The sequence below is a fragment of the Arvicanthis niloticus genome, chromosome 4, assembly GCF_011762505.2.
Source record: "Arvicanthis niloticus isolate mArvNil1 chromosome 4, mArvNil1.pat.X, whole genome shotgun sequence".
Lineage (NCBI taxonomy): Eukaryota > Metazoa > Chordata > Mammalia > Rodentia > Muridae > Arvicanthis > Arvicanthis niloticus.
The window spans coordinates 128,062,199-128,089,008 of record NC_047661.1 but is presented as its reverse complement, the minus strand read 5'-3'; the positions used below and the strand labels follow the sequence as shown (position 1 = coordinate 128,089,008).

General features: G+C 43.7%; 2 protein-coding genes and 1 pseudogene across 4 annotated transcripts in view; 2 read left to right on the top strand and 1 right to left on the bottom strand.

The window, feature by feature from the left end:
• Window positions 1-18,706, bottom strand: part of Usp33 (ubiquitin specific peptidase 33) — a 48,506-nt gene extending 29,800 nt beyond the window's left edge. Inside the window, exons 1-7 of one of the 3 annotated variants that reach the window (XM_034499716.2) lie at window positions 18,540-18,706; window positions 7,032-7,141; window positions 5,523-5,685; window positions 5,297-5,350; window positions 4,905-4,967; window positions 3,186-3,338; window positions 1,529-1,631 (exon numbers count right to left, since the gene is read on the bottom strand). In XM_034499716.2, the coding sequence (XP_034355607.1) occupies window positions 1,529-1,631; window positions 3,186-3,338; window positions 4,905-4,967; window positions 5,297-5,350; window positions 5,523-5,603 (454 nt within the window). In that variant the 5' untranslated portion in view covers window positions 5,604-5,685; window positions 7,032-7,141; window positions 18,540-18,706. The remainder of the gene's footprint in view (window positions 1-1,528; window positions 1,632-3,185; window positions 3,339-4,904; window positions 4,968-5,296; window positions 5,351-5,522; window positions 5,686-7,031; window positions 7,142-18,539) is intronic. The other 2 variants (XM_034499717.2, XM_076933420.1) reach the window with 2 other exon arrangements.
• On the top strand, window positions 8,346-9,091 carry LOC117707464 (cysteine-rich protein 2 pseudogene; annotated as a pseudogene).
• A 4,717-nt stretch (window positions 18,707-23,423) lies between the features above and the next one.
• Miga1 (mitoguardin 1) overlaps window positions 23,424-26,810 on the top strand; it is a 60,253-nt gene continuing 56,866 nt past the window's right edge. The window contains exons 1-2 of the mRNA XM_034500548.2: window positions 23,424-23,576; window positions 25,618-25,956. Coding sequence (XP_034356439.1) covers window positions 25,858-25,956 — 99 coding nt within the window. The 5' untranslated portion in view covers window positions 23,424-23,576; window positions 25,618-25,857. The remainder of the gene's footprint in view (window positions 23,577-25,617; window positions 25,957-26,810) is intronic.

The following is a 26,810-nucleotide window of genomic DNA, read 5'->3' as shown; positions in this document are numbered from 1 at the left end:
TCTCTCACTCTCCAAATTCTTAAGCTTTAGATAAATTCAAGGATTTGTTAACTTAACCTAAAAAATCTGAACTTCTACTGTTATGTAATAAAGAACACATAGGGGGTGGGGCACAAAGACCAGGGTCTCATTATGTACCACTGACTGTCCTGGAATTCACTCTGTAGACCAGCTCACCTTGAGCTCATAGAGATCTGCCTGGCTGTGCCTCCTGAGTAGTGGATTAAATGAGACACTACCAGTTTAAGAATATATTTTAAATAATCTGATTTAAGATTACAATTCTCGGGCTGGAGAGTTGGCTAAGTGGTTAAGAGCACTGACTGCTCTTCCAGAAGTCCTGAGTTCAATTCCCAGCAACTACATGGTGGCTCACAGCCATCTGTAATAGGATCAGATGCCCTCTCTTTTGGTGTATCTGAAGACAGCTACAGTAGTACTCACATAAATAAAATAAATAAATCTTTTTTAAAAAATTACACTTCTCATTCCGCCCAAAGCCCAATGGGAAGTCAGCCTGAAGTCTGTGCTGGGTGTGGAGCCACACAGGCTGCATTTACCTCATCTGTCAGTTGGTACTCTATTTTTCTCATTAAGAGAGAAAACAGAAACTGACATCAACTCCCAATACAACAAAAAAGAAACAATGACAAATATTTTAAAATTGGAATTATAAGCCAGGCGTAGTGGTGCACACTTTTAATCCCAGCACTCGGGAAGCAGAGGCAAGTAGATCTCTGTGAGTTTACGATCAATCTGGTCTACATAGCAAGTTCCAGGACAGCTCTGAGTATGTGATAGAGAAATCCTGTTTCAAAGGAACAACAGAATAATCTAAAAATAAATTTAAGAAACCTTGGGCTAATGATGTAGCTCACTAGAAGGGCGCCTGTCTAACATACACACAAGTCCTATGTTCCAAGAACCAGCAAAACATTCAGTGTTTACATTAAATACTGTGAGCCTTAAAAAACATGAGAAATCCTGATACACTGTCTCCCAATGTAGGAGTTGAAAGTTTTGAGTGAACAGGGCAAGAGGACCCCTGGAACCGCCTGATTCTTTTTCCAAATGATGCTGCCCCCTTGAAAATTCTTGTCTTCCTTTTTTCTTTTCATTTCTTGTTTTTTTCTTTTTCTTTTTGTAGATAAGGGTAAAATAAGAGCAGTATAAGCTAACCTCTGACCTCAGCTTCCTGAGTGCCAGGTCACAAGCACTCAGTTTGCCAAGGTAGCAACTTCACATCACCCTAGTGACCCTTCACTGGCAGGTAAGAACTCAAAAATAGGTCAACAGCTAAAGGCTCCCAAAAGACAAAGCGGAGTCCAGTTGTGACAAACTGACACCAGACAAATCAAGTTTGCATTACCTGCAAACACTTGTTCACAAGGTCAAAATCCTCAGTTCTGGTCATAATTATTGTCTCTAATCTCTACTAATAAAGTTTTGCATTTTGAACTTCTCACCATGCAGCTTCCTAGTGAGATGGACAGTACCACACAAAGGAGTGCTGACAGAAGGGCTTTACCTCTGGCCTTCAGCTCATCCTCCTCTTCCACTTCGATGTCCAGATCTTCAAATACAGCAACCAGAGGGGTTTTTAATGCTGTATTACTGGGTATTTTAAAATCCTTAATAATAAAAAATAAATAAAAAAACTTGTATAAATCCTTATACTATCAAAACATACTTTAATTTTAACTTACATAACATTTACACCACATAACTACTGAAAGATATTGCCGTAACAACAGAAACTGGCCAGCATAGTGGCACATATTTGTAATCCCAGCACTTAGGAAGCACAGGTAAAATGATCAGCTCAAGGCCAGTCCTGGCTGGTAAAAAGTTAGAGGGCAGCCTGAGCTACATGAAACTCTGCTCAGAAAACAACTGTAACAGCGGGGCTAGAAAGCTGGCTTAGAACTAAGAGCATGAGAGGACCCCAATTCTATTCCAGCCCTCACACCAGATAAACTGCTGCCCTGCCCCAGCTTACATGGGTCTGATGCCTCTCCTGGATTCCCAAGGTACCTGCACTTACACATGTACATACCCACACTCACAAAATTTTAAAAATTAAAAACTAAAATGTAACAACAGTAAAGATAGAAATAATGGCATAAAGAATTTACGCCATTAGCAATTATTACAAAATATACATTTCTGTTTTATAGAAAACAGGCTTTAATGTTGGCTGTGTGGATCTATGGGAGAGTACAGGTGTGCACAGCTGCAGAAGGCCAAGGCAGCAGGTCCCGGACGGGAGCCATAGGGAGTGTTGAATCACTCACCCAGTATAGGTACTGGGGACCAAACTCAGGTCCTCTGCAAGAGCAGTATGGACTCTTAACCTTAGTCACCTTTCCAGTCCCCAAAACACTTTCCAAAAAAAAAAAAAAAAAACAACCCTGCATTTAAGCTGAAGAACTGACTTTATCTAAATTAGTGACATGCCTTGTCTTTTACAGTCTCTAACTTCTATAGCAACAAAGGTGTCACAGAGAAGCTCACCCACAGACTCCCCTGCTGCTCTACATGCGTTACTGTTTACACATGCACACACAACAAAGGCTTCTGTAAATGGGAATCGGCCATCTTTGCAAACATATTTAAGTCTCCTGATCCAAAGGGCTAGGCTAACACGGATGCTAAGTTTTAGGATGTCTAGTGATTCTCAAAGTAAACAGGGTGCTGAGGAGAGAGAACGAGAAAGGGGCTGGGTTCAAAGGCCATGGAAGTCTTGCCACCTGTCCTCTATCTAGACTTAGATTTACAGAAAGAGTATTAACAAAGCCTACGGAAACCTACTGTGTTGTAAGCTGATTTTTACAATCTCTCTCTCTCTCTTTTTTAAGGAACTGAACATTGGCACTCAGTACAGGTAGATAATGTTTCACCCAGAAGGTAAGGGTTATTAAGGAAAATCTCTGTACCTGGTGTGGCATGTCCCTTCCAACCTTTCCTTAAAGAGCTTTGACAAGGCACAGGTGTTTTCCACTTTCAACCCCACACTCGCCTCCCATTCATTCTGTGCTATGCAAGAACAAGGCAAGACTCAAGTGCTGCATTTGAGCATTTAGATAAGCTTTCTAAAGTACACATAAGGTAAGGTACTCGTAAATTCCAACGACATGACAAATCTGAAATTACTTCCTGAACATTTATAACCTAAATGGTATTACCTGGACACTGTTTTCTTGTGTTTGTTGAGGCTGTCTTACATGAGGTAATGAAGGAGGCGTTCCTAATTTTCTATCCAAAAATACTTCTTTGCTGCAAGCGTAACACCATACTCGAAGAGTGGTGAGGTTCACAGTTAGATAATGCTTTGTCTCCTAGAGTTTCACAGGAGGAAAAGGAAGCTGCCATTAGACAGTCTTGCAAACATTTCTCCAGAGGACCTCATAAGAAACTGCAGCCTTTGACAAGCAATAATTTACTCAGAGGAGCTACTGTGGAGCACACACATGAACACATCAAAAATTCTAGTTACAACACCTAACCTAGTCTACAAGTTATCCCAGTGTCTGTTCCCCCTCATTCACAGGACAACGATAACTACAGCAGTGTAAGGATCCTCAGCTCTGCAGTTAGCAAACAAGAAAACAAGACAACAGTCAGGAAACTAGGACAGTGCTGTTCCTGTAATCCTAGCAGGCCCAAGGATCATGTGTTCAAGATCAGCCTCTACTATATAGAAAATCCAAACCCAGACTGCACCATAGGAGATTTTTTTTTTTTCAGGATATTTAACTCTAGGAAAACAGAACTGCAAAAGAACATACATTATTTAAATTGAAGCAAAATACAACTCAAGCAACAGTAAAAAAATAAGCTCTCAGATTGATAGCCTTCTGCACGAGGGCTGAGCCCTACAGAACACACAAGCTATGGCTGGCTAGTTTCTTAGTTTTTTGAAGGATGGCCATAGAAAGTACCACTTCAGATGTACCGGGAAGTAACTGTGTACAATGCTGCCTTAGGGCTTCCAAGATTTGGGCTTAATTCTCATAGGAAACTTGGCTGAGAGTAGTACCTTAAAATACCATTCATTAGAGAAATACACCATTTAGAATGGAAGGTCTACATTAAATACTTTTCAAGATTCAGTCAGACGTGCATGGGAAGCCCCATACAGGTGGAGCAATGGAGACCAGCACTTGTCAGAGTGATACAAACAGCCAGGATAGGGTTGAGGTGGAATACAGTAAGTCAGCCAAGCAGCCAAAGTGGACCAGCAAGATGACTCAGCAGGAAAAAGGCACTTGGTTCAAGTTTGACAACCTGAGTTCAAACCTACGACCCACAGTGCGAGGATAGAACCAACTCCCCCAAATTGTCCTCTGATCTCCACATGGGCGTGCTGTGGTACACACATGCCTCTCACACACAAATTCAAAAACAACAAAAAAAATTTAAATTAAAATTTAAAAACAATCAAAAATCTTAAGCATCTACACTAACTTCAACCTTCATAATCTGATACTACACCTACAACCTCCAAACACATGTATGCGGACTGCCTTTATCAATACTCAATTATAACCATGTATTAATACAGATTTTCTTAGCAGTTCCCTCCCTACCTTTCACTGAGAATAAGCAAAGTTTTATCTTATATATTTTCTAAAAGGCAAAGATTCTAGCTTGGTGTGGCACCACCCATCTGTAAGGTAACACATGAAAGACACAGGGAGGAGGACCCCAGATTCTAGGCCAGGCTACACAGCTAGACCAGATCACAAACACCTCACAAGCTCCAGTCACAACTTGAATGAATGTCATACTGATTCTCTTTTCCTTCAGGTTCTCAGTGATACAGTGCACGCATGGCTTAAGTATGGCCCTGGATCTAGTCCCAGCACCAGCCAATGCCATGTATCCAGTAAGTCTGTCCATACCTGTGAGTGTATGGTGCTGTGATCCACTTGCGACTCCCCGCAGCCAACATAGGAACACCTGTTCTATAAGTATGTAAGATGAAAGTATTTTATCACAAACACATTATTTACAAACAGCACTAAATAATATTTAATTATTAAATATAAATTAAGTATTTCAAAACTAAATGTTATCTCACCTCCAATAAAAGTAAGCATAGACATACCTAGTGGTTTACTAAAAGCTCTAAAAACATACTTCAATTAAAATCCATCCAAAGTTTGAACTTTCACTTTTTATTAGTTTTGTTTTAAAAGTATACTCATATAAAATTATTTTATATATAAAAAAATGTTATTAATATGTATAAATTTCCAAGTGCAAACTTTCAGGAACACACACACAAACATACCTCCAGGCACGCCCACAGGTTTGGTCCTCTGACTTTACAGTCCTGACAAGCGCCCTAGGAAAGTAAACACAAGAGATTTGCTGTGTCAGTGCAATCAGACATATACAATTCACTGTAACGACATATATTTTTGAATGTGACACAGAGTATTCTACTAATTTACTTAAATGTGTATTTAAAAGGAAAGTAAGTATGGCAATCTAAGGGATGACACTCTATAACTTACATGAGACTTCTGTATCAAATCCTCTTTTGTTATTTCACCAACTGAATCCAAATGTGGACAATGATTTCGAAAAGTTGTCATTTTCTTTCAGTTGTTTTTTTTTGTTTTTTTTTTTTTTTTTTTTTTTTTTCTCTTTCTCAATGCTTTTCAAATCAGGCAAAACCTACAGGAAAGGTAACCCAAAACTTAATTACAAAATTTTAACAAGCTAAAATGGTTAAACCAAAAGATAAAACAAGGAATATACATACTCTCCCTGCAAAATATGTTCAGATGCACTTGAAGCAGGTGTAATAAATAAATCTTCATTGACTGACTGATTGGTTGATTGATTGATTTGAGGCAAAGTTTCACTGTGTAGTTTGGCTATCCTAGAATTCACTTCATAGACCAGACTGGCCTGAACTCATAAAACACCCTCTGGTCTCTGCCTCCCAAATGCTGGAAATAAAGATGCCCCACTACTCCAGGCTTGTTCTTGTCTGTTTTTTGAGACAGGGTCTCACCAGGTAGCTTTGGCTGTCCTGGAACTCATTATATAGATCAGACTGGCCTCTCAAACTCATCAAGATCAACCTGCCTTTGCCTTCCAAGTGCTGGGATTAAAAAAATGTGTTCCACCATCCCTGGCTTAATAGTTCTTTGAGAATTTCATATATCTGTGACCAGATTTCCTCCCTTCTTCAACTCTTCCCAAATCCACCCTCCTTTCCTACCCACCAAAATTTGTGTCTTTTATTTTAATACCAATCAAATGCAGTTTGTGCTGCCTATATATTCTTGGATGTGTGGCCTTCCACTAGAGCACGGTTAACGTAACCTGGGACCACACTCAAAAGAGCAAACAAACCCGACTCAGCCTCCACGAGCAACCATCAGCTACAATAGCTCTTTGGCTGGAGTGGACTTCATGCTCACCTCCCTCTCTGTGCTGGGTTCTGTGCATGATGTCATCGCCACTGCTCTGTGGTCTCCAGGGGTTTCCTTTTGATCATCCACCACTGTCTCATCCACAAGATCCCAGAGCCTTGGGAGGAGGGTATGGTACAGACCCCGAGTGGAGGCTGAGTACTCTGCTCTCTTACTCTCTATCCCTTTAACAGTGTGGGCATGCTAAAAACGCAAGCTTCTCTGATGAGGATTAAGAGATGTATTAATCAGCCTGGCAGTGGTGATACACCCTTTAATCCCAGGACTCAGGAGCAGAACTCTGAATTCAAGGCCTGCCTGGTCTACAGAGTGAGTTACAGGACAGCCAAAAAGAATCCCTGTCTCAAAACCAACCAAACAAAACAAAAAAAGAGGTATATCAATCTATGGGTGTAACACTAAGGTATTACAAGTTAGTTTAATACTATGTTCATTAGCAGATGGCAGGTTCCCCCCTGGGGTCCATGACCTATCTAGCAAGAGGTAATTTGTCCCAATAATGGTACCAAAGATGAGTTCATCTTGTGGGACAAGCCTCAAATGAAGTCAGAAAGTAATTGGTTCGCCCACAGTGCTCACCAGTAGGCGTGTCTTGCCAGGACAGCTGTTATGGTAGCTTGCACAGTTCACAGCTGGTAAGAATGATGATTACGTTTCTCCTTCACCAGCACATACAGAAACTTCCAGAACTATGAAAGGAAACCAGTAAGGATGAAGCATCCATGTGAGTAGCAGCTTTACACCTCCATGTTCTCTGGCTCAATGTTATGTGCTGTCTACAGCAGTAGCGTCTTACCAACCAGAGAGAACCAGGACTCAGACCAGTTATCCTTTGACTTCCACACATACACTGTGGGTACATGTGAGCCTATACTCACATACACATACAGACAATCAGCAGATTGAAAAATGGTACTTTTTAACATTTGAAAAATATTAACCAAATCACACTGTGGACTTCAGGGCATGAAATTCAATTTAAACCCTTGATAATGTTCTTATTCATGTTTTTAAGAATCTTTGGCAATCTTTTACACCCATTTACCCAAGTACATGTACTGTCAGTCAAGAAGGAAGAGCTGGGTTCAATTACCCTCTCACCTTAAGTAACTCAAAATGTAAACAAACAAAACATATAAAGCAATGGTTTTCAGGTACCAGACAACATACAGTATAGATCAGTGACTCCAGCAAAATTAAAATGAGTTATGGCACTCTGACCAGCTCCCACAGGCCTGCAGAGAACTTGTAGGCCTCAGACAGAAAGGTGAAATAAAAACAGCTGGGCCGTCTCAGATAACTCAGGAAGCTCAGGGTGATTAAAGTTTACAAGGTACAGTCTCCCAGAAAAAAAGGACAGAGGTAGTAGTAGCCAATCTCTGGAAGGTGGCAGGGACTGCCCCTACAAACTCACTCCCAGCTCTAATGAGTGCACAGCTGGGACACGACAAGAACAAGCAAGACCCAGAGACTGGAGGAGGGAAACATCACTCATTCTCAAAGGCTGTATGTTGCCACCAGCCACATCTCAAAGACTGATAAACAGAGGTAACAAATCATTCAGATGGCAGCACCTCAGCAATGAAGAATAACAGTCTTCCCTATACTAACTAAATACTTAAAGATATTTTGGTATTGCCTTCTAAAACCTCAAAGGGAATTCTTCGCCAACAAAAAAACAGAAAGGAAAAAAGGAAGGAAGGAAGGAAGGGAGGGAAGGGAAGGGAAGGGAAGGGAAGGGAAGGGAAGGGAAGGGAAAAAAAGAAAGGAAGAAAGAGAAAAAGGAAGAAAACCAATGGGGGTTCCAGGAGCGCAGGCCAGACAGCTCAACATTAAGAACACTGGCAGAGATGAACGCGGACAGAGGGCGCCGACTGACAGAGAGCACCAACCATGGCCTCCAAGTGTCCCAAGTGTGACAAGACCGTGTACTTACTCCCTGGGCAAGGACTGGTACAAGTTCTGTCTCACACGTGAGCGCTGCAACAAGACACTGACCGACCCCCCCCCCCATGCTGAGCATGATGGGAAGGCCTTCTGTCACAAGCCCTGTTATGCCACACTGTTTGGACCCAAAGGTGTGAAGGGGGGTGGGGGGGAACTGGTTCCTACATCTACTAGAAGCCTCCAACGGAGGCCCCTCAGGTCACTGGCCCCATCGAGGTCCCTGTAGTGCAAACTGAGGAGCAGAAGACCAGCGGCCCCCCTCAAGGGTCCCAGCAAAGCCTCTAGTGTCACCACATTCACTGGGGAGCCCACATGTGCCCTCGATGCAACGAGAGAGTGTACTTTGCTGAGAAGGTGACCTCCCTGGGCAAGGACTGGCACCGGCCCTGCCTGCGCTGTGAGCGCTGCTCCAAGACACTGACCCCAGGCGGGCATGCTGAGCATGATGGGCAGCCCTACGGCCACAAGCCTTGCTATGGGATACTCTGGACCCAAAGGAGTGAATACTGGAGCTGTGGGCAGCTAAATCTACGACAAGGACCCGGAAGGCACAGTTCAGCCTTGGATCTGCAGATGCTGTCCTCGGGGTCCCCTGTTTGACCCTGAGGGAAAGTGACCTGTCACCTAGTCCTGCCTCAGTGTGTCTCGCCTGCAAATCCAGGACCTAAGTGGTTGAGGAGAAAGCCTGGGTAGTCCCCTTCATCACCTTGGCATGCCCTATGTTGCCCACGGGTTAGTTTCTGTCTGTGTGCCTCCACAGCCCCATGGGTCCTGTGTTCCTGTACCCAGCATTCTCTCTGTCCCTATGTCCCCATGTCCCTGATAGCTCTCCCAGGTGGCTGTCCTGTGAGGTCCCTTTGCCCACACTTACCCACCAGTATTATTTATGCTCTGCTTGCTGGTGATGGCCATGAGCTCACAGCATTCCCAGGGTGACGGCACCCCTGCAAGGGGCCCTCTGCTGGCTCCCACACTACTCCCTACTTACCCTCACGGGTTCACAGCTATGGAGACTGTTGCCATCAATAAATAGTTTGATTTAAGGATTGAAAAAAAAAAAAAAAAAAAAAAAACACAACCCACTGGTTACTCTTCCAGAGGGCCCAAGTTCAGTTCCCAGCACATCCACAAGCATACCTATCAATTACTGCATTTTTCAGGGAATCCTATGCATTCCTCTGGCCATTCCACGAATCAGGAATACATATGTTACACATAGATACATGCACTCATAGTCATAGAACAAAAATAAATCAATTTTTGTTTGTGTTTTGAGACAAGGTTTCATTATGTAGTTCTGGCTGGGCTGGAACCCGCTTTGTAAGTCAGGCTGGCTTGAACACAGAGATTCTCCTGCCTGTCTCCAGCGTGTCACCTCAGCCAGCTCAATCTTTACAAAATAAATAAGGAAAACAGAAGAAACTCACCATCGAACTCTGATCACTACATGTACGCACACAGATATAAAAGAACTCTTGTAAATATAACTTTATAAAGCTGAGTTTTATTGGTTGGTTTGTGTGTTTAGAGAGACTGAAACCCAGTGTTCTACCAGTGAGCAGGTACCCCAGGCTGCACGAGCTGGCTCTTAAATAGATTTTGCAAGATCCTTTTCCAAAGGGGCTGTAACAATGTCTACCCCACTGACAAGTAAGGAAAGACCTCATTTTGCACCACAAAACAATTTTCTCTACACACAAAGGATTTTTTAAAAAACAAAGAATTGTTTAAAAACAAAGTGTGTCACACACAAACAGGAGACTGAGGAAGAGGGCCAGCTCAGCCTTCTCCAGTACTTTCAACCTACACAATTTAAAATCCTGTTAATATCTTCCCAGTGTAAGCACATAACAGAACATCTACCAAATGAAGGCACTTGGTAAATGTGGCTTTAACTTGAAACCCGTTTCACAAGTTTTATATATAATATAAAACCTACATAAGACAGAAAATATGGTATTTGCCTTTCTGAATGTGCCTTATTTTATTTAACATGATTTCTAGTTCCATTCATTTTTCTACAAATGACATAATTTCATCCTTTTTTACAGGTGAACAAAACTCCATTGCATATATATGCCACATTTTCTTTATGCAGTTGTTTGTTGATGGGCATCAAGGCTGGTTCCATATTAACATGTGTGACTAGGACTTCAGTAATCACGGAGAACAAGTCCCTTCGTGACTCAGACTCCTCTAGGTGCAGAGCCAGGAGCGCAGCAGACGCACATTCTATCTGATACACTACTGAAGAACTTCCATACTGACTGCCCCAGTGGCTACGCCAGTTATATCTCCGCTGGCAGTGTCCCTCTCTCCACATCCTTCCCAGCAATGGCTCCTTGTTTTGTTGATGACAGGCGCTGACTGTTAGCAATCTAAAGGCGGTTTTAACTGTCATTTCCCTGGTAGCTCAGCATGTTCACGCTCAACATTTCCTGCAAATATTTATTGGCCATCTGCAGTTCTTTCAGAACTGCCTGTTCATTTGCCCATAGTTTACTGGATGACTGGGGGAATGTTTAATTCTGGGCTCTTTGTAAACTCTAGAACTAACCTTCAGATGCGCAGCTGACTGTACCAGACTTTCTCTCATTTTGTAGTCCTAACTCTTCACTCCTCAGTCCTGCTACACACACTTTCAGACATTTACTTGCTGTCATTCCCTCTATTCTAACTTAGGGCTATTTTATTTTCCCTGTGTATGTGTGTAAATATATACCAGTATGTGTAGGTGCTGATGGAGGCCAGAATGGGAGTCAGTTCTCAGAGCTGGAGTTATACTCTGAATCACTGGGAACTGAACCTACATCCTCTGGAAGAGCAGAAAAGGCGCTGAACCCCCAGGCTTCTCTCCAGTGCATTAGCTTTTAAAAGATGGTTTTGATGAACTTTATCAGTACCTCTCGGGATACTAAGCGCTTACCATATTTCTTGCTTCACTTGTTGATATAATCTATTGACAAATTTGGTTAGTAATGATTCTTATGTTGGGGCAACATAGTCTACTTGGCCAAGCAATGTTGCTTACCTGTTGCTTCATATTCTATTGGATAATACTGCACTTATAAATTCTGTACTTCATGTGATAGTGGCATTTTCCAGAGATAAAAGCACGTGTTAGATTCATGGAGCACCGTCTTCGGTGGTGGAGCCGAGGGCTTCCCTCGCGATAATGCATTCTTAACTTAAAACCATCTGCTATGCTACTTTTTTCTCTTTTTTTTTAACGCTACTTTTTTCAAAGACAAATTCTTTTTGTCACTGATGGTTTTGTTTTGGTTTTGGTTTTAGAGACAGGATCTCACTATGCTGCCTTTGCTGGTCTGGAATTCACTATGTAGATAAGACTGGCCCTGTACTCAGATATCTAAAGGCCTCTGTCTACCAAGAGCTGGGTTTAACGGCATACATCACCATGCACAGCCCCAAAGACAAATATCTTTTCAGTCTCTTCAGGATAACTTGTTAATTCAAATTTTTAGTTTGTGGGTCAATTTTCCTCATTTTTGGCATACTCCTCTAATAGCAACTACACAAGAGACCGAGACGGAATGATTACTGAGCCCAGGATGTGAAAGCCAGCTTGGACGACAGGGCCAGACTCAGCCACAATACAAATGTAAACTACAGGGCTAGAAGATGGCTTAGATGTTAAGCACTTGGTAGTCTTGCAGAGGACATGCATTTGGTCCCAAGAACCTCTGTGGCAACTCAAAACTATCTCTAACTCCACATTCAGGGGATCTGACCCCCTCCTCTGGACTCCTTAAGCACCAGGTACTTTATACAAATGTCCTACAGAACAAATCCTTCATACCTGTACAAAGACCTACAGATCACAGAACTAGTCATCCTAAAACCTCCAAACCATTAACTTTGAATCAAGCCTCAACCTATTCAAGTTTCAATCTACAACCACCATGTTACTAAAGCAGCCTAACTGTGTTGTAGATAGCTTTCCCTCACCACAGGTTATTAAAACAGCCTAACTGTGTTGTAGATAGCTTTCCCTCACCACAGGTTACTAAAGCACCTAACTGTGTTGTAGATAGCTTTCCTACACCACAGATAAAAACAACTCCTCACCACAGCTTTGCCATAGAGACCATTACAGAAAACTACAGCCAGTCAAATGCAGAGCTGTGAATCTGGGTCCCAGTGGATGTACAAACAACTCCAGCACCTAAGGTTCAGGGAGCACTGCAGAAGAGGATGGAGAGGATGGGAAGACTGTCAGAGCCAGAGGATCAGAGTTCACTGTTGAGACTGTTTCTCATAGGAACACCAGAAACTGCCCCATAGTGTCTCAACAGCACTCAGCCTAACATGAGCTGAAGAAGGACGACAACTATAGACATCCTAGAACGGACCGGGGAAAGCCCACAAGGCCTCAGCACTGCAAAAAGAACTCCAGGCAACTAAGATATGATGAGAGCTGGAGAAATAATCTTCCCCAGGGAAAAGTTGATCAATTGGCGATTCATTACCAAATAGTGAGCTCTGAAAACATACATAGGAGTAACACTATATCCATTCGGCAGGTTATAGTTAGGAATAGATATGTATGTATGTATGCATGCATACACGTAAAAACAATTAATGAAAAACCTGCCCATGAAGCCAGGTATGGTGGCACTCGCCTTCAATCTCTGCAGAGGCAGAAGCTGGTGAATCTGTGAGTTTGAAGCTCGCCTGGTATATAGAGTGAGTTCCAGAATATCCAAGACTACATAGAGAAACCTCGTCTCAAAAGAAAGAAAGAGAGAGAGAGAGAGAGAGAGAGAGAGAGAGAGAGAGAGAGACAGGCAGGCAGACAGGAAAAGGCAGGCAGGCAGGCGTACATGCATAAACGTAAGAGATCAAGGAAGGCTGTATGGGAAGATTTGGTGGGAGGAAAGGGAAAATGATGCAATTTATGATAATCTTAAAAATAAAAAGAAAATTTTAAAAATCTGTCCAGTAAGTGGCAAGTCATGGTCAATTTTAGGTTATCTAGTTGAACTAATTATAACATATATGGGAGAGAAAACATGAAAGGGTTAACAAATTTGACAGAGTGCTAATAAAATCCTCAAGTAATCTGAGCCTTCAGTCTTCTATCAAACAAGACCAAGGACAAGGACAGCCATGGACCAGCACAGCAGCCCAGCCCAGCCTGTAATTCCACTAGAGAGGCAGAGGTAAGGGAGTGCCACCATTGTGAGAACAGTCTGGTTTACACAGTGAGCTCCAGGCCAGCAAGAGCTACACAGACAGAAACAAGAAGGACAGCCATTAACTCTAGAGAGTACAGCTCAGTAATCCTGTGTCTTCCCAGCATGCATGAGACCCTAGGTTCCTTCCCCAATGTCATCACAAATAAACAACTTACTCAGGCAGGTACAAACAGAAAAGCAAATGCAACCACCATATTCCAAAGACAGCCGCTATAAAGAAAATGGATGAGCCTTTCTGTTTGTTCACTGAAGATAACATCAGCAATCATAAAGGAATAAACACCAACAGGAGTATTGGCACACACCTGTAATCCCTGCCCTGGAGGTGGATGTCAAAGAGTGTTAGGTTAAGGCCACTCTGAGCCACACAGGGAGACCCTGTCTCAAAATGAATGAAAGAGCAAATAAAACTTTTAGGTCCTCTGAATAATGCTTCCTATTAAAAGTTCCTTCTTCAGGATTTCATAATCAACTGGAAGCATTCAGTCTTGTTTATTTCACACGAGTCCCAAGGCTTCACTGTCTCACTATTTCAGGGCTGTTATAAGCCCTGAAAGCAAACTGACTGTTAATGCAGGCCAGACACCAACCATCACCTCCACACCCGAGCCACACTGTCATTCCTTTATTCTTCCGAAACAACTTGGAAGCCAGTGACAGAGGCTTTCCAAGTTCATTGCTCTGAGACCCTCTCCTTACCTTCTACTGCCACACTGTATCTTTTTACCACTTCTCAACTCAGTTCTCAGTCACACCAGGATTACTGAATGACAACATAGGCAAACACCACTGTTACGAAGCCACCTCAACACCTTGCTTCTCTCTTAACTTCCCTAGCACTTCAGGAACTTGCCTGTCCCTAACAAGAGAACATTTCTGAAGCAGTCACACAGTCAACAAGGACAGGGTAAATAGAAAACAGCATGCCCAGCTGCACTGAGGGACATTCTCTACAGTCTCTATAGCATTAAGCCCTTGGTTCATCCCTCACGGCCTACGCAGGTCTTCACAGTTTCTGGAATCGTATCCACACCCATACTGTTACCACACGATCCGAGTTCAAGAGACACTACAGAAAAGCCTCAGAAACGATGCTGCTCTCAGTATGTACACACTGAAGTCACACAGAACTCCACCAACACGTGTGTTCAATCAATTCATGTTCATTTAAAGAGGTTTAAGCTGTCAAAATTCAGCTGAACCTAAAACTACCCAAGTTAATCTTCCAGTCTCTGTCACTTCCCTAGGAAATCACTCTGGAGGGGAGCAGGGGAAGGATTGGAAATGTCTCCCTCAACTAAACTTCCAAAAGACCTTTCCTATTCCTATTATTTATTTATTATGAATCAAGGTTGGAGTTTTTTAGGAAAGGGTTTTAATGCACTTTAAGTACAAGCATTAAAAAAGGAAGAAGCAAGCCAGTAGAATAGAGAGGCACACCTTTACCTCCAGAGGCAGAAGCAAGCAGACCCCTGGTCTACATAGTGAGCCCTAGGACAGCCAGGGCTACACAGTGACACTCTTGTCTCAAAAAAAAAAAAAAAAAAAAAAAAAAAAGAGTATATATCCTAGACTATAGGCTTCTCAAGAGAATCAGGCCTGAAGGATTTTGTAATACCCATAAGGTTCTCACCGTATGTACTTCTGTTAAAAACAACAAAAAGACTCTGTCTGCCAGACTGGTGGTCCAAGTCAATAATCCCAGCTATTCAGAAGTGGACCGAGAAGGATCACAAGTTCCAGGCTAGCCTAGGCTACAAAGCAAGTTTCTGCCTTGCCTTTATAAGACTCCATCAAAATAACCAAAAAGAAAAAAGGAAAAAACAAAGTAAAAAAGTCAAGGCTACAAAGTGAGTTCAAGATCAGCCTAGGCCTCTGCCTCTGGAGGACACGGTGATAGTTTCAGAATAAAAAGCAAATAAGCAGCTATAGAATTACCGGTGCTGGCTTAGCATACACAGGCTTAGCATGCGCAGGCTTAGCATGCACAGGCTTAGCATGCACAGGCTTAGCATGCACAGGCTTAGCATGCACAGGCTTAGCATGCACAGGCTTAGCATGCACAGGCTTAGCATGCACAGGCCCTGGGTTTAATTCACAGCACAGACTCAACTGTAGGGTTTCAGGAGTGTGATGCACCCTTTTCCCATACTGAAATCCTAGGGAACAGAGTCCAGAGTCTTGTGCATACTAAGGCTCTCCCACAGAGCGACAGCCCCAGGACCACTCTGGTTGTTAAGAGAACCTTGCCTCCAACAGATGCAGATTAGTGACCCACCTAATCTCTGAAGTAACACAAATGCTGTATTTCTTTTGATTACATGCACTGTTTCTTAAATATGAGTTCTCATTACATATACAGACACCATATTGCACAAAATTCATGTGTCCTATCTGTGATTTATTTTTATTATTTTATGTGTATGTGTATTTCCTGGTGTCCATGGAAACCACGTGATCAAGCTACCTAAGCTAGGACTTGAATTCAGGACTTCAGCAAGCCCTCTTAACCACGTCGCCATCTCTCCAGCCCCATGAACCTTCTTACAGAAAGAGAAACCAACTGTACTCACTTCAAATCCTTTGGAGCTTTCTACTCTCAAAATGCTCCTGAAATGCCAATGTTTTAACAGCTTTAAAACTGCACTAATGGGACAGGTCTGCAGCAGATGTGGTAGTGGGGGCGGTCTCCAGTCCCAGCCACTGGGGAGGCTGGAATAGGAAAAACATCAAGGTTCCAGGCCAACCTGGGCAATACTCTCCCCTAATCTCTTTATTTTTTAAATAATTCACATTTCTTCCCTTAAACTTCATTCAGCATTTTACACCATTTTCTTGCAGCATATAGTCTTGCGCCAGCAGGTTGCTAAGCACTATAGTCCCAGCACAGGAGATGCTGCAAGACCAGAGGGATTCAAGGTCACCCTGAGCTTCAAGCAATTTCATGGCCAGCCTGCCTCAAAAAAAAAATCCTCAAGTTTTTAAAACACTGCAGTTTATTCTGTCTTATGTAGTAAGTCACAATTTTATAATCTTTACTTCATTTTATTTATTTATTTATTTATTTATTTATTTATTGAGACAGGGTTTCTCTGTGTAGCTCTGGCAGTCCTAGAACTCCCTCTGTGGAAACAGGCTGGCCTCAAACTCAGAGATCCACCTGCCTCTTTGTCCCCAGTGCTGGGATTAGATTGTGTCACCATGGCCAGCTCAATCTATTTTTGTTGGTTTTGTTGTTGTTGTTTTGTTTAGTTTTTGTTTTTCAAGACAGGGTTTCTCTGTATAGCCTTGGCTGTCCTGAACTCTATCTGTATGTAGACTAGGCTGGCCTGGAATTTACAGAGACCCGACTGCCTCCACCTCCCAAGTGCTGGGATTAAAGGGGTGCAGGACACCACCACCTGGCTCAATCTTAATCTACCTGAATTCTAATTTTTAGCACAGGCTGGTTTGGCAATATAATTTTGGAGGAAAGGCTGACCCTTACACAATCTTGAAACGCTTTCTGACTTGGGGAAAGGCTAGTTGGCATTCTTCAGAGAACAGGAAAAGAATCAAATAAGATTTTGTGAGTGAAAGGTTCCTGAAAACAGAAAATCACCCATTTACTGCAACTATGTGAAAAGATTTGCTTATTCATATATTACATGAACTAAAAAAGAAAGTAACTGAAAACTGACAACGAATTAGATCAAAAAACAACATGCACTCATAAATACAATAGCCTTTGTGTATATTTTTGTAGTTTTTTCCATCTTGCCAAAGTAAATGAAATAACAAAACTATCAGCATAGTGTAAGTTACTAGAAAAAAGTTAACATTATCTCAATCAAATTTTCTTTTCCCCTACTTATATTAACAGTGAGAACTTACTGCCAGCATTCATAAGATGTTAACATCCAACAGCCTTCTAGAGTCATCATATTTGCTCTGACCTTTCCATAGATACAACAATGCCCTCAACCACAGAAAGCACTAGGAGCAATGGTCTCATTCTCTCCCTCTCCCTCCCTTCCTCCCCCCTTGGTGGGTTTTGTTTGTTTGCTTGTTGCTTTGAAGTAGGGGCTCCTGTAGCCTAGGCTAGTCTTGAAGTCCTCTCTCCCTCTACCTTCCAAATGCTATCTAATGCTAAAGGCAGCAATAGGCTTCAGCTGTCTACTCTGACTCTCGATATCTTTGGTAACAGGTATTTCGTAAAGTAAAAATTATCAGATCAAACAAACAAACAAAAAAAAATATCTGGCATGACTTGGTGGCAATACGTTTGGAATCCCAGCAACTTGGAGAGTGGAGGTAGGAGGATCAGGACTCGGAGGCCAGACGTAGGACTGTCTTGAAAAAATAGGGGAAAAAAAAGGAACATTCTAGAATTCTACATTAAGCACTAAGTCTAGAGACCTTTGTAAAATACATCCTCAGTTTAGACTCTGCTCCAGCCAGGATGTCAGCCCCTGGCTCCATTTTGCAGGCCTAATACTGATTCCGAAGAAAGTAAACCTTAACAATCTTCAGGCTGGGTGCAAAACCCCTAAGGCAATCAATCTCGTTGCCTAGCAGGTCAACATTACGAATTTTCCAACGAAGAGCATTTTGTATTTGAAAAATGCTTGAGCGCTTGAGGAAAGCACACACTCCGGGGGAATGTGACGCGAACAAAAGCTGGGACCGACATACGCTAGGACTGGACTCGACCCAAACGCTGCGTCGGCCGAAGACACGCCACTGGGACGATGACACCTGGGTTTTTCCATTCCTAGCAATGAATAACGGGGCGGTGCGCAAGGGTCGCGCCCCCCCGACCCGGATCCCTGCCCACCGAGCCGCCCGGGCCGCCCGCGGGGGCGAGGCTCAGCCCGGCCGCGCCCGCCCTCCCGCCCGCCGCGCTCCCCTCAGCCCGCCGCCGCCCGCCCGCCACGCTCACCTCAGCCCGTCGCCCACCGCGCTCCTCCTCGCAGCCTGAGCGCTCGGATCCGCAGGGCCGCAAAACGGTTCCGCAGCGCGGCCCGCAAACCCCGGCCGCTGCCCGACGCCTCCCTCGGCAGCCACCGCTCCTTCCGGTGTCTCCGCTGCGGCTGCGGGCGTCTGGGGGCGGGACCTCGGGGACACGCCCCGGGGCGGGGCCTCGAGCTTGGCCTTGGTGCTCCGCTAGGCCTGTACTTGACAAGGAACAGGGAACACGCTGACGTGTACACGACTTCGGCTGCATTTCTCGGTTTTAGTCGTTTTCTCCCACCTTCCGCAGTCACAAGACAACTTCGCAAGGTCCCGTCGCGGTGCACTACAAACTCCGCAGTACGGAAAGCCTCTCAAAAAGGTCTGAGGTTTGCAATCTGAGGTGGCTAGCTCCTGTTAATTCTGCACTTGAAAGGCTTGGGCAGGAGGAATTAATTGCTTTTGACTTCGAAGCCAGTCTGGACTACAGTGTGAGGCTTTCTGGAAGCAATTGCATTTCTCTTTTCTACATATACAAAGAAGAAATTAATCTCTACCATTTTCCACAAGGTTAAATCAAGATCAAATCAAATAGTTATTGAAACCTTGAAATCTTCTTGCTGCTTAGAGCACTAGAAAAAAAAATAAAACTTCTAATTGTGTGACTGTTACATTCACTGTTTGATATTTTTTCAATTATTTTTTTATGAGCATTGGTGTTTTGCCTGCATGTACATCTGGGTAAGGATGTCGGATCTACTGGATCTGGAGTTACAGATAATTGAGAACTGCCTTCTGGGTACAGGGAATTAAACCAGGGTCTCTTGGAAGGGCAACCAATGCTCCTAACCAGGAGCCATCTCTCTAACCCCTCACGTTTGATTTTATAATATATGAATAAAGCCGGGCAGTGATGGCACATGCCTTTAATCCCAGCACTTGGAAGGCAGAGGCAGGTGGATTTCTGAGTTCGAGGCCAGCCTGGTCTACAGAGTGAACTCCAGGACAGCCAAGGCTACACAGAGAAACCCTATCTTGAAAAACCAATATTAATAATAATATATGAATAAAAACTGTGAAGCTGAAAAAGTTTGTCAGCTAGGCATGGTGGTGTACCCCTGTAAAGCCAGCACTTGGAAGAATGTGGCAGGATTGTGAATTCGAGGTTAGCCTGGATTACAGAGTAAGGTATGTCTATCTGATTACCCCCAAAGTTAGGTGGGAGCATGTATCGAAATATTGTGCAAGATGCCAGTCTCCATCAGAAGCAGGTGACTAGTATGAGGGTTTCTAATTATTCTGCTGATGGAAGCAGAGGATATTAACCATGATACTTCATGCTGTGTGGGGCATGACGCAGGGGAATAGAAGCTTCCGGCTTGGGAGGCCCCACCGTTATCACTACTCTATTCTCGGCTTACTTCAGATATTGTTTGTTTGCTTCCACCAATATCCAAATCAATTTTTATTGAATGTGTTTTCCCAGGAAATTCATTTTTATTTACCCAGATAGAACAACAACAGACCAAATAAACGTTTTAATTGGGGTCATTCAAGGATAGACCACTTAAGGGCAGCTATATCAACAATGAGTCTCTCTTATGCCTCCAGCATTGATAACTACATATATATCTTCAGAGACAGGAGGAGCTGCATGAGCCTGGGTGCACACTCTCCCCTAAGCTCGATCAACCCCCCCATCCTGCCTCCCCAAGCGGCAGAGACCCGTGGAAGAATGAACACTGGACCCACAACCCTATAGCATATGTACAGACTGTGTGTGTGTGTGTGTGTGTGTGTGTGTGTAAGCACATTACTCTTGTAGAAAGCCCAAGTTTAATTCCCACATTAAGTAGCCTACAAATCTCTTTAACTGCAGACTAGGGGAGCGGACTGCCTTTGGTTCCCAGGCCTCCAAGGGTACTTGCACTTGCATATAACCCACTACACACACACACACACACACACACACACATACATGCACACTCACATTGTGGTTATTTGAGTAAGCTATACCCCATAAGTCTTTGGCACTTGAATATTTGCTGTCCTGTTGGTGGCTGTCTGGGGAGACTGAGAAGGTGTGAGCTTCCTAGAATAGGTTTAGAGGCTCCAAAAGCCGTGTGCCCTTAGCACTGCACCATCTGCTGTTTGCTGCTCAGGATGTAAGTTTGAGCTGCCATTCCAGAGGCCTTCACCTGTGCGCTGCCATCATGGACTCTTGTCCATCTGGAACCGTAAGGCCCAAATAAAGCCTTTCTTCTATAAGTCCTTGATTACCGCCTTTCATCAGAACAATAGAAAAAATAGCCAATACACACATAAGTTTAAAGAATGAAATAGAAACTTACAGAGAGGAATGTAACCCAGCTGTAGAGAGCTTGCCTGGTGTACAGGAAGTCCTAGAGTCTACCTCTAATACTAGGGGCAGGGTGGTGTGTGAAATCATGTTTTCTTTTCTGGGCATTGTAGGCTATAATTTAAGAATGATGCCTTATCTGTTTCCATTCTAACTCCCAAATAGTTGACACAATGACCTATTAAGTTTATTAGCAAGCTGTGAGCCTAGGCTGGTCAGGTTCTGAGCTATTCTAACCGTCTAAGGTATCTACTTCCCAGCCGCAGGTCCTTGACCTTCTTTTGAGGCTTTCCCTGGCTTGATCTGCTCCAGATGTGTCCTCATGGCTGCTCTCTCATGCAGACCTCATGGAGAACCGTCCTGGTCTCTCTCTACCTTCTTTCCTATGGTCTTCTCTTCCTTCTCTCTCGCTGGGACCCCTGACTGGGATTGGAAGTCCATCTTTCCTATCTCCTCTGTCCAGCCAGACGATGCTCAGCTCTTTATGAACCAACCAGAGATGAGTGTGGGGGGGGCATCTTTTCACACAGCATTGATAGAGAAAATGGCTGAATAAAGATAATGCCAGCATCCAGACGGCAACCAGATCTCTGCGCATAGAAATCAGCATCTGAATGTACAGTGCGCAAGACCAAACCCAGCAGGGCGTGGTAGCAAATCCCAGTAATTCCAGCACACCAGAGCTGGAGACTCTGGAGGATCAGAAGTTCAAAGTCATCCTTGGCTAGGTAGAGAGTTCAAGAACTGTGTGGTATACATAAGACCCTATCTCAGAATAAATAAACAGAAGTTAAGCTCACAGAATGAAAATACTTGAGAGCTGGGTATGTTGGCACATGCTTTTAGTCCCCAAACTCAGGAGGCAGAGGCAAGTGAATCTCTGTGAGTTAAAGGCCAGCCTGATCTACAGAGAGAGTTTCAGAACAGCCAGAGCAACATAGAGAGACCCTGTCTCAGAAAAAGAGAGAAAGAAAGAAAGAAAGAAAGAAAGAAAGAAAGAAAGAAAGAAGAAAATATTTGAAATATGTATATAAGTATATTGAAATATATGTGGCTGGAGAGATGGCTCAGTGGTTAAGAGCACTGACTGCTTTTCTAGAGGTCCTGAGTTCAATTCCAAGCAACCATATGGAGGTTTACAACCATTTGTAATGGGATCTGATGCCCTCTTCTGGTGTGTCTGAAGACAGGTACAGTGTATTCATATACATAAAATAAATAAATATTTTTTAAAAATCGATAAAGGTTATAAGAGGCATGCATATATTTTTTTTTCTAGAAAACAATAAGGAGAGATATACACACACCAGGGCAAAATCTCATCTATAGAAATTCTTGCCTTGAGATTGTTTTTGCGTTCTAAGCATATCCCACCAAGCTGTAAGTCACTTCACCACCTCATTCAGTAACCAAGGTCCTCTTTGGGTTGACCTTTGCTGGGTTGGTGAATCCAGGACACTGTCACCACAGGCAAGCAACTGATGCAGCTGTTTAAACGGGTGTGACTGCTGCTTTGATGAGAGACCGTGCATTTTATGAGTTTGTACGTGTACCATGTGTGTGCAGGTGCCCTTCGAAGCCAGAAGAGAACATTATATCCTTATGAAACCAGAGTTACAGGCTGTTGTGAGCTGCCTGTTGTGGATAGTGGGAATCTAACCTGAGTCCCGTACAAGAGAGACAAGCACTCTTAACCACTGAGCCAGAACTCTAATGCTTGATTATTTTCTTTCTTTCTTTTTTTTTTTTTTAATTTTTGTTTTTGTTTTGTTTGCTTTTCGAGATAGGGTTTTTCTGTGTAGACTTGGCTGTCCTGAAACTCACTTTGCAGATCAGGTTTGGCCTGGAACTTATAGAGATCTGCCTGCCTCTGCCCACCAAGCGCTGAAGGAGTGCACCGCCACACAGCTCTACTGTTTGATTTTTAACTCTCAATCTAGAATATTAAATTCTTAACTTCATTGCTAGTCTTAGGTTGCCTAATTTCGTGGGGGATTAAAACAATAAAAAATTAAAATAATAATAAGTGTACCATTTATATAGGTCCCTTTAACCTCACTTACTTGAGGACTGAGTGTGATAGAAGTTGCGTGGTTGCTTGGTGTGGAAATTAATTGAAGAGCTCAGCACACACTCTACCAAGGACCTACATTCCCAACCTGAAAATTCTTAATTTGGGATCTGCGATTGGTTTCTTTTCTGGGGCACACACACACAAAAAAAGGTGTGCACGGGTGTCTGTGCACGCTTGTGCTGTGTGCGTTTGTTATATTTACATTAATAAATGATGTATACTTCTGGTCATTTTTATAGAGAAATGGCACTCCTAAAAAGTTACCAACTCCATTGGCAGGTGTCTATAAAGGGCTTCAATTCTAAACTGTGCAGCAGCCTAATACAGAGCCCACTGCCCGAAACAAATATGGCGGGAGCGGCCTCACACGTAGCCCCTCACGTACCCCCTCACGCAGTCCGCTCGCGTCCTCTCCACTTTCCTTACCTTTGCGTCGTGACACCGGAAGGACTCCGCCTCCCGCAGCCAGAGGCTGCTCGCTGCGGGCTGCGGCTGGAAGACGGAGGAGGTGCAGGTGCGGGCGGGCGCGGGCCGGGGCTGGCGGAAGAGGACACCGCTCGGAGCGCGGGGCCGGCGGCGCGGAGAGAACGCGGGTGAGGAGAGGCGGGACGGGGCGCTCGGAGCGCGGGGCCCGCGCGGGCGGCGGGGACCTTTAGCAGCTGCCTGGGTGCAAGAGGACGCCTGTCACGGGGCGTCTGCGGAGAAGCCATGGCCCGCTCACCAAAATCTCGGAGCACCTGCTCTACTGGGAGCCGCCCAGACATCTTGTTTTTAGTATGATTGGTTTTATTCAGACAGCGTCTCACTCTGCAACCCGACAGACTGCTCTGGAACTCAGTACAGAGACCAGGCGGGGGCTCCAACTGGTGGCAATCCTCCTGCCTCAGCCTCCCAAGTGTTGAGATTATAGGCGTGACCACTCCACTAGCCGTCTTGTTTTTACACCGAGGTCACTGACAATTATTGTTACCAGGTTATTGTCAGTAACGATTTTTATGGCATTGAAATATTTCCTCAGATATTTCAACAAGGGGAGTTGTTGCACACGTGGTCCTAGCACTGGGCAGGTGGAGGCAGGAGGATCAGAGATTCAAGGTCGTTCTCAGTTACCTAGTGAATTCCAGGCCTCCCTGGCCTGCGTGGGACCTCTCGAGTGTATATTTGTGTGTCTACATCTTCAGACTTTAAGTTGTGTAGATTCGTGCTTCGCGTCAAATTGGCTCAGTAGCTCAGATTTACTCCTTGCTCTTAGAGTCTGAGTTGTAGAATAGAATTTCAGGATGTTAAAAGTGAAAACTCCATTGATGACACTTTGAACAGACCAGACCGGTGCTTGGAATGCAAAGAATGAAGTAACTTTCAGTGGTGTCTTATGATTTGTTTTTACAAATTCGAATAGTCTTAAAGCTGCTTTCCTGCTTATTTTCGTTATACTTCTGTAAGACACTGGAATGCCTACTTCGGGAGGTTGTCAGCTAAGTGATGATCATGTCTAGATTCAGCTTCCTTGGTGGTTTCCAGTAAAACGAAATGAGATGTGTAGAATTCAAAAATAGGTTTGTCAAGATTCTTTGAGCAAAGTGCTGTACCAAGTTCAAATAAGCATTTTTGTCACCGGTATTTTTTTTATTTTATTCCCTTAAATGTGTGAGTGTTTTGCTCGAATGCATGGCCATGCATCAAGTCCATGGAGTCGAGAAGAGGGCATGGAATTCCCTGGAACTGGAGTTAAAAACGGTTGTGAGCCACCATGTTGGTGCTGAGAATCAGCCCTGGGTCTTGAACAGCCGGTGCTCTTAACTACTGACCCATGTCTCTACCCCAGAGTATTTCCTAATTATGAATGCATACAATTGTCAGCAAATTTGTACTTTATAAATGCATTTCCCCTGAGCAGCTGGGTGCACTAACAGAGAGCTTGTAATTCTATAGATACTGAGACTCTAAACCAGTGGTTCCAAACCTGTGCGTGGTGACCCCCTTGTACGGTTGACTGAGCCTTTCACAGGAGTCGCCTAAGAGTATCCCCACACCAGGACACTGATATGATGATTTGTAACAGTAGCAAAATCACAGTTATGAAGTAGCAAAGAAAATAACTTTGGTTGGGGTGGCCACAACCAACCACTAGGGAGTGTGTTGAAGGACCGCAGCGTTAGGAGTGCAGGGGAAGGAGTGGGGGAAGGGATGTGGGGAGCCTTGCTTTAGGCATCTTATTCTCCTCATGCCTCCCTCCCTGCTAGAATGCCTTGTAGGTTAACATACAAACTAGCGGTTTCCCTCCTTGAATCCTCACAGGCATGTGTGCTTATAGCTTGTTCTCATTCATTCTGCTCACCGCTAAAACCTGTACTTTTCTAAGGAAGATGTATGGCTTTCGTCAGTTAGCCAGTTAGTTTTGGTCAAGACTGAGTATAAATGCACCTCATGCTCTCCTCTGCTGTCTTGGTAACCAGTTAAAGCCCCATAAGCTCCATTATGGTATCGTGCGTGCATAATTAACTGCAAAGACTTTATTTTTAGTTTAGATATTTTTATTATATTTATGTGTCATGTGTTCTTGTGGCCACCAGGGGAATCAGTTCTCTCATTTTACCAGACTTTAACTTTTAACTTTTTTTTTTTTTCTTCCAGACAGGGTCTCAGTATATATCTCTGTCTGGCCTGGAACTCGCCATGTAGACCACGCTGACCGCTGACCTCAGACTCACAGAGATCTGCCTCCTAAGATCTGCCTCTGGAAGCAAAGCCTACAGCGCCATACCCACATACCCAGCAAGAGTTTAGCTTAGCATCTTTCATGGATAAAGCAACCAGAAATCTCTGTGGCTGATTAACTTCTGTTTCACTGAATTAAGATTGGACAGAGGCGACATGTCAGAAGAGACAGTCGGCAGATCACAGTTCTCCTTGAAGACATACGCAGTTAGAGTGTTCACTCTCCCTGTGTCTTGGTATTATTCTCTCTCCCAGGTAAGCATCGAAGTGAGCTGAATTTAAATAATACCTTTATATTGTTCAGTAATATTTGTTCACTCGAGGCTGTTCTGTTTTGCGGTGCTAGGGATTTAAACCCGGAGTTTGCTAAGCAGGCTTACTGCTGCCAAGCTGCAGCCCCAGCCTCTGAGGCTTTCACATAGCACAGGGGACTCTACTGCTTCACACAGTCGCCTTACTTAGGCAGGAGTGGTGACATACGTATAGCTTCAATCCTGCTCCTTATATTTCTATATCTGGTGTACTTTTCTGTGCATAATAATCTTCAAGGTTTATTGTAGCACACATTTGGAATTTCCTTTTATATATGGAATTAATATTGCAATATATATATATATATATATATATATATATATATATATATATATTTTTTTTTTTCCACCTACCTGGGAGCCGTTTGAGTTGTTTCCATATTTTAGTTGTCTTGAGTGGTGCTTCTCTAAGCATGGAGGTCTAAATAATGTTTTTAGGTTTGTGCTTTTAGACGTCATGGCGCCACATCTGGGTAATCACAGCACTTCAGAGGCAAAGGCTGGAAGACCATGAATTTAAGGACAGCCTGGGCTATAAAGGGAACTCTCGAGCTATAAATGAAAAAAAAAAGGGGGGGGGGAGGAATAGGGCTGAGGAGATGTTCTAGTCCACACTAGACCCAGATTTGACCTCCAGAATCCACACTAAAAAAAACAGAAATCAAGAAAGCCAGAGGCACAGTGGGGAGCAGTTGGGAGGCAAAGGTAGGAAGAGCCTTGGTGCGTGCTCGTACCCTGCGTGCTCACACCCCTGGCTTGTGACTGGCTAGTCTGGCCAGATTGGTGAGCTCCAGGTTG